Source organism: Cyanistes caeruleus, chromosome 3, assembly GCF_971803275.1.
Source record: "Cyanistes caeruleus chromosome 3, bCyaCae1.hap1.1, whole genome shotgun sequence".
Lineage (NCBI taxonomy): Eukaryota > Metazoa > Chordata > Aves > Passeriformes > Paridae > Cyanistes > Cyanistes caeruleus.
The window spans coordinates 74,905,264-74,924,664 of record NC_141703.1 but is presented as its reverse complement, the minus strand read 5'-3'; the positions used below and the strand labels follow the sequence as shown (position 1 = coordinate 74,924,664).

The 19,401-nt window shown below is 35.2% G+C and overlaps 1 protein-coding gene across 15 annotated transcripts in view; it reads left to right on the top strand.

Annotated features, from left to right (window-relative positions):
- DYNC2H1 (dynein cytoplasmic 2 heavy chain 1) overlaps positions 1-19,401 on the top strand; it is a 139,617-nt gene that overhangs the window by 84,092 nt on the left and 36,124 nt on the right. For all 15 annotated transcript variants that reach the window (XR_015284801.1, XR_015284803.1, XR_015284804.1 and 12 more), the window contains 5 exons: positions 557-667; positions 2,449-2,604; positions 4,662-4,737; positions 5,984-6,195; positions 6,943-7,047. Coding sequence is in view for 7 of the 15 variants with exons in the window: in XM_086881987.1 (XP_086738113.1) it covers positions 557-667; positions 2,449-2,604; positions 4,662-4,737; positions 5,984-6,195; positions 6,943-7,047 (660 nt within the window). In the remaining 8 variants the exon portion in view is untranslated. Of the gene's footprint in view, positions 1-556; positions 668-2,448; positions 2,605-4,661; positions 4,738-5,983; positions 6,196-6,942; positions 7,048-19,401 lie in introns of those variants that run through there.

Here is a 19,401-nt window from a genome sequence, read left to right as displayed (position 1 = left end):
CTGATGAGAAAGAGTAAAAGAGACTGAGTCAGACCCTATTCAGTGGTGTCCCATGACAGGACAAGAGGCCGTCGGCACAAATTAAAATGCGGAAATACTATTTAAATATATGATAAAACTTATTTCAGTGTGACGACAAATACTTGAAGGAAAAGAATATAGCTATAATGGTGTTGAAAGTCATTGAGATCTGTTGTTGATATGCCGCCCACGTTGCAAGCCTTCATCATTTTTGATGTAGCCTTCTGGTATTATTGTACTTAAAAGAAGTAATGAACCACTCTATATTTTTATGTCCTGAATTTAGCATCGAGGAGAAAGGTGCAAATATGTTGACACAGCTAGGATGAACTTCAAATATGAGCATAGCATAGATATAGAAAGTGTGGAGGCAGTGTATCTTGAACTATAACCTTATGTGTATAAGCAACTGTTGATTTTTAGATAAACCTAACTTTCTAATCCAGGATATTATAATTTTATAAATACTGTTCTGTGTATAAAAAAACTCCTATCACCTCAAAGCCTATTTCAGTATATAACATCTCTTTAATAGGAACTGAATTCATTACATCCTCAACCAAACTTTCGTCTTTGGCTTACTACGGAAGTTCATCCAAAATTTACTCCGATTTTGCTTCAATCAAGTCTGAAAATAACTTATGAAGTAAGATCTGTTTGGAAACTTTTATTAGATTCTTACATTGAATGAACTTCGATGTTTAACAAGCTGCATGTTTCGATAGAATAACTGGTTTTACCTTTTATTTCAATTACATGTAACACAAGAATAATATTTTACCTTGAAAGATTACTTTTTTCCTAGATGCTTTTTCCAACTGAAAGTATGAACTGAAAATAAGTTTACATAAGAGAAATAGTTGCTCTGTTTTGTGTTCCAAATTCTTTTGTGCATTTAATTGGTTTTTCTTAAAAACAAAAATCTACACAGGTGTTGTTACATGGATGGAAAAGAAGGAATTGATGAATATCCTCATCCGAAGATCACAAAATCCCACTTTCTCTTTCTTATTCTCCTTTTTGGCCCTGTAGCTTTATGTTCACTGGACTCTTTCAACAAAAATGGCTCTCCTCCCATACAGCAGAACATACAGTTAAAAGCCTTTACTCAAAATTGAGAGCTTTGCATTTGAAATGGCTCAGCCTCAGGAATAACTGGGACCATGTTCCTATAATTGATTGGATAGTAGTTTAATGATGAATGCACTTAAGCAGAAATGTCCAATATGGAAATAATTAGTAGGAGTGCTCCCAAGTCTTCCATTTGTTATAGAGTGTGGAGATTTAACCTGCAGCTGATCCAGGAAACTTTGACCTTTTAGAGTCCAATCTTGCTGACTTTCAAGAATCTGAAATAGCTACACTTTTACATTGACTTACAGGTATTTTAAAATTTTTGCAGTAACTTTTTGCCTATATTGAGGTCTTCAATGGTACAAAAACTGCAGGACTGTGTTACTCATTCCACTATCTTTGGAAAAACTGGAATTTTGCACAAATTAAGTATTCTAAATAATTTTGTTTCCTTTCCAATTGCAGTAAATATTTTGTTACCGTGAAAGAACAATGATAGGCAATGACTTGGAAAATGATAATTGAGTGTTATATGGTTGTAGTATGTTCCAATGTATGTAGAATGTTACCAATGAAGGTACAGGTATTAAAAAAACTCCATCAATTAATACAGTATTTTGCAATTATTTGTCAGAAGCAACAGCGGTAATCTTATGGAAACACTAACAGCCATTTTCCAAAAGAAAGAAATAGCAACAAACATTTTTAGAAATAAAATTGTAATTTAAATATCTTTAAAATTTATGTTTGCCTTCAGACTTGCAAATGATTTGAGAATAGATGAGTATCCAGTTGTCTTAAGTACTGTAATTTCAGTTACTGCCTACACCTTAAATGCAGTTTTTTTTAGTGGTTGTGAGCATTGCCTACCACTAAGTCTGAGATCTGGCATTTTATCATATATATATATCATATTTATATGCTAGCTAACAGTGTGAGGATGGCATAAGGCAATTTTGCATTCATCATATCACAGAAGTAATTGGTAGTTGAGGTCATAAAATCAGAAAAAAAAGTTGTTTTGTTTGAAAATAATTGAATTTGCTTTATGCTGATGTATTTTGATTATGTATTTGACTATGCCTTCACTAGGTTCTTTCGGTGTAGTACAGTCCTATAAGTTGGTCCTGCTTACCTGTTTACCATTTCCTTCAGTATGTTAAAGGTATTTTCACTACTGAATCATTATGTTTTTTAGGTCATTTATTACAAATATTTTTTTTGTTAAATTTTATTTGATTAAATACTGTTTGTCATTTCATTAAGTTACAAATTCCAGGTTATAATCTAAGAAAATAGCACATAAAATTACCAGGTTTTCTGTCTATAACAGTGTTTTTCCTTCCAATGCAGGCACCTCCAGGCCTCAAAAAAAATCTCTTGAGAACTTATGAATCTTGGACACCAGAGCAAATCAACAAAAAGGGAAATTTGTCTAGAGCACATTCTCTCTTTTGTTTAGCATGGTTTCACGCTGTATGCCAAGAAAGAAGAAATTATATCCCTCAGGTAATATTTTATTAGCTGTCTTTTAAAAATTTGCCCCATTTATTAATTTTTATACTTGGATGTGTTTTCCATCACGTATATGATGGGTCATATTCAGAGATGAGAAAAACTTGGATATTTTTGGTGCTTGCCTTTATTGTCTCTGAATTTATTGCAAAATAAGATCCTGGTAACCTCAGTTCCTGTCCCTTTGAAAAATACTTTACCTGCATGGGGTTATTTTGTGATTCGTGTACTAAGTGATACTGCTACAGAAGTGTGGAAAAAATTCTGTGAATCCTGTTTGCTTGGGACAGGCAAAAATATTATGGAAAGAAGTTGAATGGAAGACATGAGGAAAGATACACTGGAGGGAAGGAAGAGATGACATTGTCTAAACTTTTTTCATACAAACTCCTTCAAGGAGAAGGAAGAGCAAGGGAAATCACAAATTTCTTGCGAGGATTATAATGATTTTCAGAGATGTGTATTTTCCTTGGCTAAGTTTTTGATTAAAGTGAACATTTTTTTTTTCTGGCTGCATGATTCCTAAATTAAGCAGGCCAAAAAAAACACCAAACATCAAACTGTTTTATGTCATGTTTATTTTATTCTATTTATACGAGATAGGAAATTATTCTGTCATATGAAGGATTTGATCTGGCATAGTCTGGAATGTTGGAGAGTTTTTTGCTACTTTTGACTTCGTGATTTTTTTAAGGTTGTTTGCCTTTTGCAGTAACAGGAATATGGTGTTCAAGAAGTACAATAGGTGAAAATATTTAAAGTATTAAACTGACACATGAATTCTCCTTTGTTCTTTTTCAAATTCATGTTCATTTTGCACCAGTTTTTCAAGTAATATGAGAATAGGATTGGTACTCTCTTTAATTCCACTGCACAAACGTTCAGAGAGTGATGGGTTTATATTTCAAGATTACCAGTTTGTAACATTGTAGTTAATCTCAGGTAGAAGATCTTGTATTTTATATTGAATTTTGAGTTGTTTAGGGTTCAAGATTTCATGATTACCAGTTTGTAACATGGATGGACTGTAGTTAATTTCGGGATTAACTAATAATCTCAGAAGCTCTTGTATTTTATAATGAATTTTGCATTGTTTTGGGTTCATGTACAGACCTGTCCAAAAACCCCAAGATAATGCTGTTAGGAGCATCTTTCCAGAATATGACATTCAGGGTGGCAGGCTGATTGTTTTTTATGATCTGTGGTGCAGCTGCGTTATTGACCTCAGGCTGTATTCATCTCACTGGACATGTGCATGTTGCACATTTGCATTTCTCATCATGGATCGTATGCACTGTTGCTATGATGTCATTCATATGCCAATATAACTGTATAAAGATAGAGCAACAGGACATACCTTTGAGACCAGGATTTCCTAAATGACTTGTCATATATCAGTATTTATTTATACTTACCTATTTACACTGAAAGCTTTTTGTGAGAATTACATGCGCAGTATGCATTCCTACTACATAAAGACTCATGTCCCAAGGAAAAAAGGAGGTATAAACTGCAAATGATTAAATTATGCATATGGTTGTCAACATTTTTATCGTAATAGTAGCAGTAATTGATAAGTCTTTTTGTCAGACAAGAAGTGACATGAATTAAGGAGTAAGGTGATGTGAGCATATTAAAGACTATGTTTGAAGAATCAGTCCTATTTATGAAAATATTGTCTGTATACTGAAAGTCAAAAAGGCCCTCAGAAATAAAAAAATGTAATTCAATTCGTGATCTAGTTGCAGATTTCAGCAAGTTTTAGCTGAGGTAAATATTCATAAAATAAATAAAATAACCTTAAGTTTATATTTTCATACTCAATGGATTCTGTGTTTTGTAAGTATATAAAATTCAATGCACTGTTACAACTGATTTTTTTTTTATGCTGCCTCTACTGAATGTTTCAAAAAATACACTTTAGAGGACACGGGTTGTTTAATTTTCCATTAAGTATTCTACAGCATTCAGTAATCACATGATACTGGTATTTGACTTCACAATCATCATTGTTGGACTAATTAAATTCTTTGGATCTCTTTTCATGGTAGGGTTGGACCAAGTTTTATGAATTTTCTTTGTCTGATCTCCGTGCTGGTTTTGACATTATTGATAGACTCTTTGAGGGTAAGTCACTTCTTAAGGAGAGTCCCATTAGTAGGGATGTTACCTGAAGAGCTTTATCTTTCTATAACACTAAAGATGGAGATGCTGTAGAGCTCATTGTCACTAAACAAGACTAGAAAAACAGGGTGAATCATAAATCCATTTTTGGGGTGATGGATAAACCAATAATTCTTGGTGCCCAGGGAGTATGCTGCTCAGCTTCTTGAGTCTAGAGGAAGAAACAGGAAATGCAGGGCTGGCCTGTAAGATGAAATCATGTGTCTCCATTCCTTCCCAGTGTGACTTCACCTAAATATTGAATAAATGAATTGAATGTGAAAGAATTCTTCATATTGAAACACAGTATTAGATAGACCCCATTTCATTGTTCTGTTAAGCAATGTAGGAATTTCTAGTCTTAGTTGATATGGTAAAGGTAATTTTTTTTAACTGCTTTGGAATTTTTGTACAATTCCAAAGTAAAGTTAGGAACTGATATGTAGAGATAATTTTCGATTGTTGACTTAAATGGGATTTGTGGATGGTTAATACTTCAGAAATTGGACCTTAATTGTGCAGACTTAAACCACACAGTGAGGTAAGGAGATTGAATCATTAGCTGTCAATAATAATCATTAATTATTACTGTGAAATTATCTTTTCTTGTGAAGGAATGATTGAAGCATTAGGAAACAACAGTTGCCACCAGTAAACCCCCAATTAAAGTAACTGCCACTTCCCTCTTTCAAGGGACTTTAGGGAGTACCTTTCTGATCAAGCTTTCACCTGCACATAAAAGCTATAGGATACAAATAGATCCCTTACCTATTTGGAGCATGATCTGCTTTTGATTTAATCAGTCACTTTATATTATGAGATCAGATGGTGAATATGAATGAGATCAGATAGAAAATAGTGTATAAAATTTTATTTAGGACAAAGGAGCACAAAATTAAAGTTTTAATAGCATAGTTTCTGAAATTCTTATAACCAATTAGTTCAAAAAGCACTTCAAGTCTAAAGCAAAATTTCTAATAATTCATTTGTGACACACTAAGTGTTCATTTTTTCAATGACAAATATTTACAAACTCAAGTTTCTGCAGCTTTTACTATTTGGTCATATAGAAGAACAATTAAAATTTAATTATTTGATTTGTTCATCTCTTTATTACCCTGAAGAATTGCAATGACAAGAAGAAATGCTTATAATGCAATGCTATTCAGTGATACAAAACTAATACTAATACTAATTAATTAATTCCTAGGTTCTAAAGATTTTCAGTGGGAATTTGTTCATGGCTTGTTTGAAAATGCAATTTATGGAGGTCGTGTAGATAATTACTTTGATATGAGGGTTCTTCGGTCCTACTTGGAGCAGCTTTTCAATTCACGAATCATTGGCAGTTTAAATGCCAGAGGCAAGAAGATGAGTTCTTTCCCATGTTCGATCTCTTTACCAAATTCCTGCAGTATTTTGGTAGGTATACATCTTCTATCACCTAATGAATAATTTATTTTCATGAATTATTCTTGAAATATTTCCACAAAGAAAACCATAGTTACAATCCAAAGGATACCTCTATTTCTTCAAAAAATTATCTCTTTTGTGTGGAGCATTAACTCTGTCAGTTCACTATTCTTTCTTATGTTATCTGATTGGACTGTGGTGCAGAGCAGCCTAGCTATGAAGAGTTGAGTAAAAGAAATTGTGTTAATTTATGATAAAAATATAACTATGTTTTTATATAATTAGTATATTAACATAACTAGTTTTTTAAAGACTCCTAAATATTCCTACAACTTCTGGATGAAACAGGAAAATTTGAATATACCTTCTTGTTTACAAAACACATCAACATTTTGAAAAATCTGTTGACACGACATGGAGGGTATATGGCATTTTATTTGGTGATAAATATGGATTCTGATTCTCCTTCAGTATTTCTTCTTGTGTATTTTTGTTCTCATTTGATAGCATCACTGTAATAAGAATTGCTTTTTGCTCTTTTAGAGTGGAAATGTTATATAAAAGAATACAGTTTCTGATAAATAAGATTGAGAAATCTATAAATAAGATTACCATATATGTCATGTCTTCTATACTTACTTTAATCTTTATGTTGTGCTCTGCACATAATGAAGTTCTCTTCAGCATATGCTGTTAATTTTCATGAGTGGAATAAAAAGTTCCCTCTGTTCTGTCTTTTATTTTCCTCTTATACAGGATTATCGTAATATTATTGAAAGCCTTCCAGAAGATGATAAGCCTGACTTTTTTGGTCTGCCAGCTAATATTGCTCGTTCATCACAGCGTATTATCAGTTCCCAGGTAAAGTTAGTGTTTTTCATTGACCTCTGAATCTTTCCTCCAGCCATTATAAGCTGAAGAACCCAACCACCTGTTCATAAATGCAGTTTCCATAAGACAATCAGAGTAAATTGATGTATTTTTTTAATATGTTGACTTTTATTTGTAGAATATTTTAATATAATAATGTTTAATCTTTAGTTACAAGAGTATTCATTTAGAACTTAGATAATTATTGAGAAAGCTTATGACAGTATAATTTAGTCCATGTTGAAGAGTGCTATGATAGTTTTACACATAGAATATGGGTAAGATTTTATGCTTTTGCTGAAACAGAAATTGTGAAAAATTTTTTCAGAAATTCCAGAATTCTTCCAATTAGTCAGAAAAATCCATTCCAATTAGAAATGTGATTTTTTAAGTGAAGTTTGGATAAGAGCACACTATTACTGTATAAGTGGAGTTGTACAGTACAAATCTCTTAAGTACTCACTAGCATAGTTTATTTGACTGGTAAATTAGTTGTGTCAGATAATGTGAAAATTGATGGATTTGAGAATCTTAAATCAGAGCTGTGAAGTGAATTTGTATGTCAGGGCTCTCTTAGTTTTCTGCCCAGCCCTGGTGTGCTGTCTTATGTATGGACAAGTTATAGAGGGGAAAAAATTAGATTATAGAATCATAGGTTGGAAGAAACTTCAGTGATCATCTGGCCCAATCTTTCTTGGCAAAATCAGTTGGAAGTTCCCTATAAATGGAATTTCCTATTCCTAAGAGTTACAGTTTTTTTAAAAAAATATCTAATTGTTTTCTCACAGTCACTTAAAAAGGGCTCCAAGAAGAAATTTCCTATTGTTGTAAGATCTCCGGTATACTGAAAAAAAAAACCCCCACACCTTTGAGTATTGCATTTGTTGCCTGTAGAATAGTACTGGTAAATTTATTTCAATATTCCTGTTCACTTTAATCCATAGCTGTATTTTCAAACTATTTGTGGTTTCATTATAACATTAAAATATAAAGATATGTAAAGACAAATCAGTAGGATGGAGATGCATAAGGTAATAGGATGAACTCAAGAACTTGTCTGTTACAAAGCTAATACATGCTCTGAGATTCAACGTAGCTCTTTTTGATTTTATCTTAAAATCATTTATATAAACATCCATTTAGATGTTTTTGTTTCTCTCAGACTCACTGTAGACTGCTGATTTTTTTTTTCAGCTGTGCTTTTATAACTGGTTAAAATCTGCTGTTCTTAAAAATGCTAATTGAAAATCAGAATAGACTTTGTAATCGGAGTTCCTGTGTGAAGGGAAATAGATAACAAGTGCAATTATATGTAAACTCACTCTGCTGAACTGGTCTGCCATAGCATTGATTATAAGATATAAACTCTGGGTTATAATCTTGAAAATGTGAGACTGCTTTAGTTGCAGTTCTGTGAGATGATTTTTTTGTCATATATTTTTTCCTCCTTCCAGTAGTATTTTGAAGTATTTCTTTAAGTTTTAGGCAATTTATGTAACAGAAATGTGAGATTTTCCTTAAACTGTGTTTCTCCCTCACTGTGAATCCTACTCTATTTCCATTTCTGACAGTTTGGCAGCTGTTTTAGATCCATAGGTGAACCCATGGTTCACAACTGGAAATTCAATGACTATTTTCTAGCAGGAGTGTTTCTCAGAATCCATTACCAAGCTAAAGCAAAGAAAAGGTGAATGAACAAGGGTAGTCAGAAATCAGCTGCTGCCAGCTCAGCCGCCATGTCTCTAGCGTCAGAAAGGTGAAATGTAATACCATGTCCACTGCTTCACCAATTCTGTAGACTTTCTTTGAACATTATTAATTTTTCATGCCTAGAAGCAATAGCCTGTGTTGCTGCAGCAACACACTTTACTCTAGTAGAAATAGGCTGCAGCACAGTGCAGCATTTTGAAGTCATGCAGATATCTCTTCTGTAACCTATGTATTGCTAGTGTTTGTGTAAACCTAAAACATCAATAAAAGGAAAGGGTCTTTTTTCAGAAATTTTACAAGTGTTGACTATATTCATAGCATCTTATCAGCAGAGAACTTTCCTAATTTAAAATCTGGATATCACTACCAGTATTATTTTTACATTGACAGTTACTAGTTGTTTATTAGGAATTATGTTTTGCAGTGTTCTGTAGTGTAATTCAGAGAGTATTAATATTGAATGAATATTGGTAAAATCCTTCTTTTAAAAAATAAGTTTACTTAAAAGGACATGATCTTTTTAGAAGCATGACTTAATTTTTTTTTCTGAATTATGTGCTTAGTTGCTATAAGTAGGTAAAGATAAATAAATTTTTAGAGCCTGGATTTCAAGAGTTCACTGTTTCTTTGTTTCTCCCTCACCTGATAGTAAAACAAGCTTCTGACACATCTCTTATGTTGTATATGGTCGTGAATAATCTCACGTCTCTTGCTATGTTCTCTTTGCAGAACAGTGCATTAAAATAGAAAAAACTTCCACTGACAGTGAAGCTGCAGGTGTCAGTATACCCCATCCTACCTGTTTTGCACCAGTAGAGATTTTCTCTACTGCAACTCAGTTTCCTCATACTCAACAGCAGTCCTCACCACTTAGTTACAGTCATGCTCCCTTCTCCTGGTCTGATAAACACTGTATTTTGCCTACATATTGGCCCATATTCAGGTGGTCCAGTCTCTCAGTCTAAGTTATAAACAAGCTCCCTGTGTATTACAGTCCAGCTCCAAGGTACCATATTCGAGCCTGCCATGGAGTGAATTATATAGATGTGTGAAATCCTGTTTTCTTCACTGATATGATCTTCAGTTAGTGTTTTAATATTTCTTAAAATACCTCCTGTGTTAACACCAAGTATTTTATTTATATGTTACTCTAACATTTCCCACAAGTCAATGGTTTTTTAAAAACACATATCATGGAATTAGAGTTTATCTTTGAAATACACAGAGAGGTTCTGTCAGATTTTTAGTCAGCTCTTAGAGGATATTTTGTTTAAATCCTGCTAGAAAAGACTTGTGATGTATTTATTGATTCAAGCCACTTCAAATTCCCCTGACTGATATTGAAATAATTTCTTATGGGTTTCTTTTTTCTTTTAAATGCTTAAGGTACTGTGATAGAAAAATGTGATAAGCCAAATTCAAAGTCAGTTGAAATTAAAACAAAGAAACCCCAGTGTATTACCTCTAAACTAGCTTCAGTCATATGAATATTATCCACCTCTTTTTAGCTAGTCATCCATTTTATTTTTTGTTACTAAAGTAAGACAAGCAGCTGCAGGGAATAATTTGTACCTGATAGGCATCTAAAATAAAGGAGTGAATCACCTTTTGGAAATACCTATTTATTTTCATTGAACTTTGAATCAAGCTTTGTAATAACATCAACAGCATTTCTTAAACTAGTATAATGGACATTTTAATGAGCATTTAAGAGATTAAAGAAAATAGCCATAGCTATGAGGTTGTTGCTTACTCAGAATACAGGAGGGTTGCTTTTCTTCTGAAAACTGGATTGTTTGAAAAATGAGATTTTTATTAGAGCAGGATTTTGAAAATAGTTGGTTTTGTGATTTCCTCACTGGGTATTGTAACAATGTAAATATAGTTGTCACACTTGCATTTCAAATCTAAGGATTCAATTTCAAATTGAAAAGTTCAGGAGGAGGAAGTGAAATCCATAAGTATGCAAGTTGTGCTTGTCTCAAAGACAAGAAAGGGATTTTAGTAGGGATAAGTAGACATATTTTTTTGCTTGTTTTATTTTCCAGGGCAGTGAAAAACCAACACATTTCAAATTTCATTTGTTTGTTACCAGTTTTATTTTATTCAGCTGCTAAAGCAAGTGAATGGTTCCCACCATTATACATCCTTAGGCAAGGCTATAATTCACATTAATGGAAGAGAGTGTTCTTGTGAGACTTGCCCAGTGTCTGGCAGCGTGCTGAGGGTGCACTGCATCTCCTCCATGAGATCACTGATGAAGACACGAAGCAGCGTTGGCCGCACGAGTGAGCGCTGGGAGCACCGCTGGTGACCGGCCAGCAGCTGAAAGCCCCTGTTAGTGTATGAGTGTGTTCCTGTCCTTTGCATGGGCAAAAGTTTATTTCCCAGCATTATCTGCTCCTTTGCTTCCTGCACCTGAAGGAAGAATACTTCAGGTTTTATGTACCATGCCTCACTTATTTTCTCTTACATTTGGCCAACGCCCCATGTTTTCTTTGAACTTTTTTCATATGTGTTGAAATCCATTTCACCCCTAATTGGATCTTTCTGGTCTTATCTCCAGCTGGGCTTTGGCTTTTAGAATTTCATCTTGGATTGCCCAAGCAGTTCTTTCACTGTCCTTGATTTTTCTTCTTATATGTTCCTTTATTTTTCCTTTCAATCCACAAAGATACTCCATGCTTACTCAGTCATTTTGCTAATAATTCTAGCCTTTCCGCACAATGAGGAGGCTTGTTCTCAAGTCTCATTCAAAAACAGTATTTATTCCCCTTTTTAATCAACTGAAATTAATGTCCTGTCCACTCAACTACCTGAAATTTTCCCTCTCCTTACTATACTGTATCATATTTTCCCTCTCCCTTACTGCCATTAAACCAGTGCCTTATTTCCTTAAGTCCAAAATCTTAATTTTGCAGTTTACTTCATGGCTATCCTCAACATATATATAAATATAAAAAATATTTTCTGCCTGTATTTGCAGTGTGGGCTGTTAACCAACACTTCAAAAATTTCCTTTAGTGAGGTCATCATTAATAATACAGCTTTTTCACATAATATTTTGAAATATAATGATGCAGAGTTGCAAATAATGGTGTTTAGAGGGCTTCTGTGACTAAAAGCTAACTCTTAAATTAAGATTTTGTAAGCTGTAATTTCCATGAAAAATTTGTTGATGCAGTTCTTTGACATAGTATAAACCTTACATGTTTTTGTTTTTTTTTCTTATTCTCAGTAAAAATGTCATCTTTCAGATCACTGCTATAAATATAAATGTTTTTGTACAGAGCTCCAGTGCACAGTGTTATAGAGTATTTAAAAATGCCTATGGATGATCTGTGCCTGTATTCATACTTACTTTCATGTGGGAGGAGTGACTGATACCCCAGAGGGCTGTGCTGACATTCAGTGAGACCTGGGCAGGCTCGAGAGCTGAGCAGAGGGAAAGCAATGCAGTGAGTTCAGCAAAGGCAAGTGCAGGTTCCTGCACCTGTAGAAGAACAACCCCAGGCACCAGCCCAGGCTGGGGCTGACCTGCTGGGGAGCAGCTCTGCAGAGAAGGACCTGGGGGTCCTGGTGGATCACCACAAGCTGTCCCTGAGCCAGCAGTGTCCCCGTGGCTCAGAAGGCCAGAGGGATCCTGGGGTGCCTTAGGAAGAGCAGAGCCAGCAGGTCAGGGGAGGTGATCCTGCCCCTCTGGTCAGCCCTTGTGGGGCACATCTGGAGTGCTGTGGCCAGGTCTGGGCTCCTCAGGACAAGAGAGACGAGGAGCTACTGGAGGGGGCTCAAGGAAGACTGTGGTGACTGGGAGACTTGGAGCATCTCTCTTACAAGGAAAGGCTGAGAGAGTTAGGTCTGTTTCACCTGGAGAAGGGACAACTGAGGGATTTTATCTATGCTTACAGATATCTTAAGGGTCCTTAAGATGGGGGCAAACTGTCTTCAGTGGTGCCCAGTGACAGACAGGGGGCTGTGGGCACAAACTGAATCACAGGAAATTCCATCTGAGGAAAAACTTCCTAAAAATAATGGTGACAGAAAACTGGAGCAGGCTGCCAGAGAGGATGTGGTTGAATATCTCCTTTTCTGGAGATACTGAAAACCTGTCTGGAGGTGATGCTGTGTGGCCTGCTGTGGGTGAACCTGCTTTGCCAGGGGGGTTGGATTAGATGATCTCTACAGGTCCCTTCCAGCCCCAACCATTCTGTCACTCTGTGATTCATACCATGACATTTCATACTCATCATGAATGGCAGCTGAATCATTTGAAAACTTGATAGATGGGATTGCTTAAAGAGAAGCAACAATTTCTTTAATGAAATCATCAGAAATCAAAAGGGATACCTAATCAAACCTTAGTGTAGCGACTAAATGCAGTATTTACTTAACATATATACTCTTCCTCTTCTCTCTGTACTTGAAAATGAGAACTTTTGTAGGAAAAAAAGTTACCTTTTTATAACTATATTTTATTATGTGATGGATGTTTCTGAAGTTAAAATTAATATTAAACTAATATTGAAGAACAGTGTAGAGCAATCTAGTAAAGTAGACATGGTATAAACCAGGGTCAGGAAACATGAAGTGAATTTTTCCTCATTAAATGTAATTGCAGTGATCTCATTGACTTCAGTAAAACAGAAATTTGTCATTGGGTTGTTTTACTTAGTTTCTGATGTTCTCTTATTTTCAGCAAGTCACTGACTGATTCTGTACCTCTTCCTACTATTCTTTGCATATCCTTTTACCTAGATTAAAAGTGCTCTTTGTCTTACTAAAACTGTGATCAGATGTATGGTTCCAGTACTGCTTTTTGACTTGTTTCTGAGGGCAACAGAGACAGAAGTGTAGGGGAGTGTGTATGGGGTCACTGGCAGCTCTTAAATTGCTGGATCATGCTTGAGTTTGTACACCAGATCTCTATGGTTGTTATGACCCAAGTCAGATAAAGATAAGTTAGGGTACATCCACCCAATACTGCAGTCATACACGTGACTGCAGTATTTCTACTGTATGTAGAATAGGTGGGCTGTGGTGTGTGGTTATTTTTCAAGGTGCAGCTGTAATGATGGCTGTAGCTTCTTGAGTGTTTGTCAACAGACACAATTTTCTCTTTCACAATCCAGCTCAACAAGACTCAGAGCGTGAATTTTATATTTACTGTTCCTCCATAATTCTAATTACACCACATAGAGTAATATGTGCATAATTATGTAAAAGTATTTTAAGTACCGAAAAGCAATTTGTATTATTCTGGAAATTCATATGTTATTACTATAGATTCCAGCAAAAAAAATACTTTCTTAAAATAATTTAGCAATTATATAACCTTTCAGTTGTTCAGAGCGTTTACTTACTAGCATTTATTACATCCCACATCAAAAATACGTGACTAAGAGTCTCTAGTAGAAATTGATTTGTAGTGTCAACCTGTGTTTATTACCATGCAACTGAGAGATCTGAATACTTAAAAGGAATTTTTGAAATACAGGGAATATTTTGAGTACACCTGTGGTGATGCACGAAAGAAATGTGCTGTGCCATTAATGGAGTGAAAGCCACAATACTGCGCTCTAACAAAAAGAGCTACAAAACATCTCTTTACCAATTTAGTGAATCAATGTAAAGTTTTGGATAACCTTATTAATTCTCATAGGACTTGTGCTGTGCATATGAAAATACATTGGTGGTGCTCTGCATATGAGAGGATGGTTCTCTTCTAAAAATAGGCTGCCATTTTCCAGTCTCCTTAAATTTTGTCAGGGTGAGTAGTTAAGGTCAACCACCTCTTCTGGCATTCCTTTTAGCTTCATAGTCTTCAGGTAATGTGTATCCTGTGGATCTCTATGAAGTAAAATTCTTAGTTATTCTTTAGGAGAAGGCTCAACTAGGACTTGTGCTGTCCATCTACAGCACACTGCTGACTTCCTTCCTTCCTCCCTCCCCTGAACCCCTGCTCTACAGAGGATCTTCCTGCTGTCAGAGACATATGGTACATGATCCACTTCTGTATAAAGGGAGATACAGGTGTGGTCAATTCTTTGCCACATTTCCTTTGTATTTGACTGAGAAGACATGTCTCTGTAGAGTCCAGCCCTACTTCAGGTCCTTAATGAGTGAAAGTGCAGCTTTGAGGTGGCCTTGATGGAACAAGAAAAGTGGAAACATAGACCTGCACTGTCTCTTACTGATCCACATGCAGTAGGAATGATTTGCTTACACGTGCCATTAAACTACCTTCATCCTAACAGCATCCATGGATCCTGTTCTTGAAGAGAAGGTAAGGGACACAGTCAGGGACTGAAAGTCGGAGAGGTTTCAATGCCAGCTCAGTCTTAGGCTACTTTCTCAGCAGTGAGGGAACAGCAGCCAAGCTGTGAGAAGCAGTGTGGAAGTGCATAGTTCTGCCAGAAAGGATGTCATACAGAAACCTGCTCACTCTTGTGACACAGTAAAGACACAGTTGCATTGCACGGGGTTAGTGCTTTCACAGGTTTTATCAATGTAATTAAGCTATAGCTTCATATTTTAGTTTAAGCTGTAAAGTCTTGTAAAACCAGAAATACCTCCTTAAGCAGCTGCATAAAGGGATATATTGTTTCATTCAGAGAAATGGAGCATAGAAGTGGTTTCTGTGCTAAGACTATCTCCTTTTAAAACTGGTAGATGGCAGTAGAGTATCTGCTTTGACATATGTAGATTTACTGAGAGGACTTTGCTAGATTTTTTGCGCAAAAAAAAATAAATTCTTTTTAATATGTTCCATAATCTTGAAAAATACCAGTTATCTGACTAGCAAATCTTTCCAGCTTTGCATTCCTAGAACTGTAATCATATTGAGTTCAGAAATGATTGATCTGGGATTTTTGTTTAATTCACTGACAGAATTTAGCAAGATATTTTTGCCTGTATTACTTCCCTGTTTTTCAAGTCTTAATACTTCATAATTTGTATAAAATTTGATTTGATTCTGAAATGAATACAAGATTTAGATGTAAGTCTGTTTTTATTATATATTGTATTTGTGAAGTAGCATTTTTTGCAGTACTTGTGAATGACTGAAGGCAAGCCTTTTTCTTCATCTTGTGCATAAGTAAAGAACAGAAATAGATTTTGTGTTCCTAGAAATCTGTCTTGTCTAAGTTTCAGAGAAGGAAAAGTTAAAATCTTGACATTTCCTTATTTTTATATTTTCCATTAATTTTAATTTTCAGGTAAAACATGATTTTTAGTAGCTCCATAGGAGGTTGCATGGGAACATTCATTGTCTTTATAGCTTTCCATTTTGTTCATTATCTCTCATAATTCCTCTAGATGCACATGTTTTCTACTCTAACGTGCTAGTTAGTATCATAGCAGCATATGTCTGTAGATGCACACAAAATATGCAATAGATTAAAAAGCTGAGATGCACAAGTAATTTAATATCTAGGTAAATAAATATAGACATTCTTAGTTTGGCCACCCCACCTTCCTTAATATATTCAATTTGTATTTTTCTGTGCTGATAACTCAGAAAAAAACATGGAGTGCATGAATTTTCCACTAAGAATAGAGAAAATACTTGGTAGCAGTTTCTGTAGGCTGTTCTTCAGTATTAGATGCATTGTTCACAAATAAATAGCTCTATTGAAATCTTTGTATACTTACTGTTATGATTAGTTAACCTTACCCACTTACTTTGTACAGTGCCCTCTTTCAACCCAAGAGTTATTTCATCTTCTTAAACACAGATTCCTGGTCATATTCCCTTTGTCATCTGAACCAAGGTCTCCTTCCTTCTAGGTACTTACCCAGTCTGTGTGTTCATTCCTATCCTGTTGCTTTGGTTTTCATATGACCCCCAGAAATGTATTCCTGATAATCCTTTTTCTTTTAAGTAGTTTTCCTTCCAACTCAAAACCGATTTCTCTTGCCTAGAGGTGAAAACACTTAGGTGGAGCAACTGCAAACATACCACAATCCCTTGCGTACTTCTGTGATACACTTGAGAATTCTAATAGGGTAATATATCCCACTCATGGTTTTATTCAGGTCCTTCCCAATCTTAACACATTCTTTGTCCCAGTCCATGAATTTGACACTTATTTTTACAGGACATAAACCAAAACAAGAAAGGTCCATATTAGATATTGCAGGAAACCTTTTAATAATTATGGCAGTAAAGTAGTGGAAGAGGTCATGTAGAGAAGGTTGTTCAGTCTCTGTAGTTGAGATTTTTCAAAACCAGATAAAGCCCTGAGCAACCTGGTCTGATTTTAAAGCTCATCATGCTTCCAACAGGAGATTAGATTAAAGGCCTCCTTAGGTTCTTTCCAGAGTTAATTTTCCTATGAACCTATTTTAAAAAATAAATTTCTCTTTTCATTTCCATAACATCCAGAAAGAGACTGCTTTGAGAGTACAGAGTAAACATTTTCTCAAGCTTTAGCTGATTCAAAGTAGCATAGACTAGTCAATACTGTAAGGAACTTCAATGGCATTTTTGAGACTGAAATATGCCATTCAATATCAAACTTGTAATCATATTTAAATAGTAACATGTGTTACTATCTTACAATCTTTTATTCTTTCCTAAATTCAGACAGATGTTGTGCCATCAGATTTGTAGTCCATTAGAAAAGTTTGGGGTGTTGAAGCAGTTTAAAGGTGAGGTTAACCTGAGTATTTTGACATTAATCAAATGTATTTTCATCTGTGTCTTGAATGTGAATGACTATTTTAGTTTAAAATTTTGAAAAAATACTCAGGCTGAAAGAGCCACCAGTACAAAAAGTTTCAGCCCAACCCATTAATTAAAAAAAAAAAAAAAGTGAATTGAAAACTTTGCTGCCATGGAAACTTTAGGAGTAAATTATGCTACTATCATACCTGCTAAATCTGAGAAAAGAAATGGGATGAACTGTAAAGAGTTAAAGATTTGCCATGAATGTTTGATGAAGGTCCTTGTATGTTACAGTACTCTAAAACATGGAGAGTTAAAGCTTGATTTCTTTTGATTCTGTACCTTTAATTTAAGTGTTTAACTTTTGATAATGATCAATATTTTTTATTGATAATGACTCAATATTTTTTAACTACTTTGATGAAATACACAAAACAGAAACACATAAAGGCACACAGAAGGAAAAAAAATTCCCATTTGAACTATATTGACAAATTTTATAATTAGGAAAAGTCAGCTAACCCCATGCATAGAGTTAGAAAAATACTTGATCTTGGAGTCACTACTTCTCAAAATCATTTCAGCTGTAAGGAGATACATGTTTATACCTCTGAAGACGCTTTGAAAATGAATACCAGCGTTAATGTTTTCAATCCCCATATTCACAAAGCAATCATATAAACATTTTTCAGCTTTATAGTATGCACTATATGCAAGTTTATATGAAGTACTACATACTGAATTACCAGTTAAAGTGTATTTGATATAAATGTTTTATTGCTTAACAAATGATGGCAGGCAACTACCCAAAAACAAATTAAAAGATACAAAACTATAGCTAAAAGAATGATATCTGGAAGGCACAAATGTGTGTTTATTATCTGTGTTGCTTGTCAGAACATTGGCATATGTGCAGAGTGAAAATGAGGAAGAATAGCAGGAATGATAAAGATGCTACGATCAAAACATCATCAGAGAAATTAATTTTTCGCTAAATTAAACAAGAATCTTTTTTGATATACACAATAGCTGGGGCACACAAAGGATTATAGAAGTTTAAAATTAAGTTATGAGAATGAGAGGGTGAAATGTTATTTTATATAACAGAAGCTATAAAGAGCAGTAGCTCATCTTTTCATTTTAGCTACCAGAATACTGCCAGAAACCCTTTTAGGCCTTTGCATACACTGCTGTTTTTAAACCCAGATAAGATTTGGCTTTCCTAACTTGAAATGAAAAAGTAACTGAGCAATGTCTTTCTACCCCTGCTGCGTAGTCCATCCTTATGGCCATCTTCTGTGCGAGATCTCACTGTGGTCTCCAGCTTCCTTGTGAGCGGAAGAGGGGCAGGCACTGATCTCTTCTCTGTGGTGAGCAGTGACAGGACCCAAGGGAACAGCCTGAAGCTGTGTCAGGGGAGGTTTAGGCTGGATATTAGAAAAAGGTTCTTCACCCAAAGACTAGCTGGGCACTGGAACAGGCTCCCTGGGGAAGTGATCACTGCACCAGCCTGACAGATGTCAGAAAACAACCGGACAATGTTCTCAGGCACATGATGTGACTCTTGGGGATGTTCTGTGCAGAGCCAGAAGCTGGACTTCAGTGATCCCTGTGGATCCCTTCCAACTCATCATATTCTAGGATTTGAGGTCACTAGCTTCCTTTCTACCCGTGATAATCTTCTGTCATGATTGTTCTTTGACTTGTTTATCATGCTTGTTTCCTCTGCATCAGAAAGCGATGGTTTGTGCTTTGAGAATTTTTTCTTGAGGATTTACCAACTCTCTTGGCCCCTCTTTGCCCTCCAAAACATTGCCGTCTCCTTCCTGCTAAAATGATCAAGCTGAAATCTACCCTCCTGAGTTCTGAGGTTGTGATTCTACTACTGGCCTTATAATCTCTCAGGATTTTAAATCACAGTCTCATGGTCAGTGCTTGTTATAGAAGTTGAAATGATGGGTGGGTGT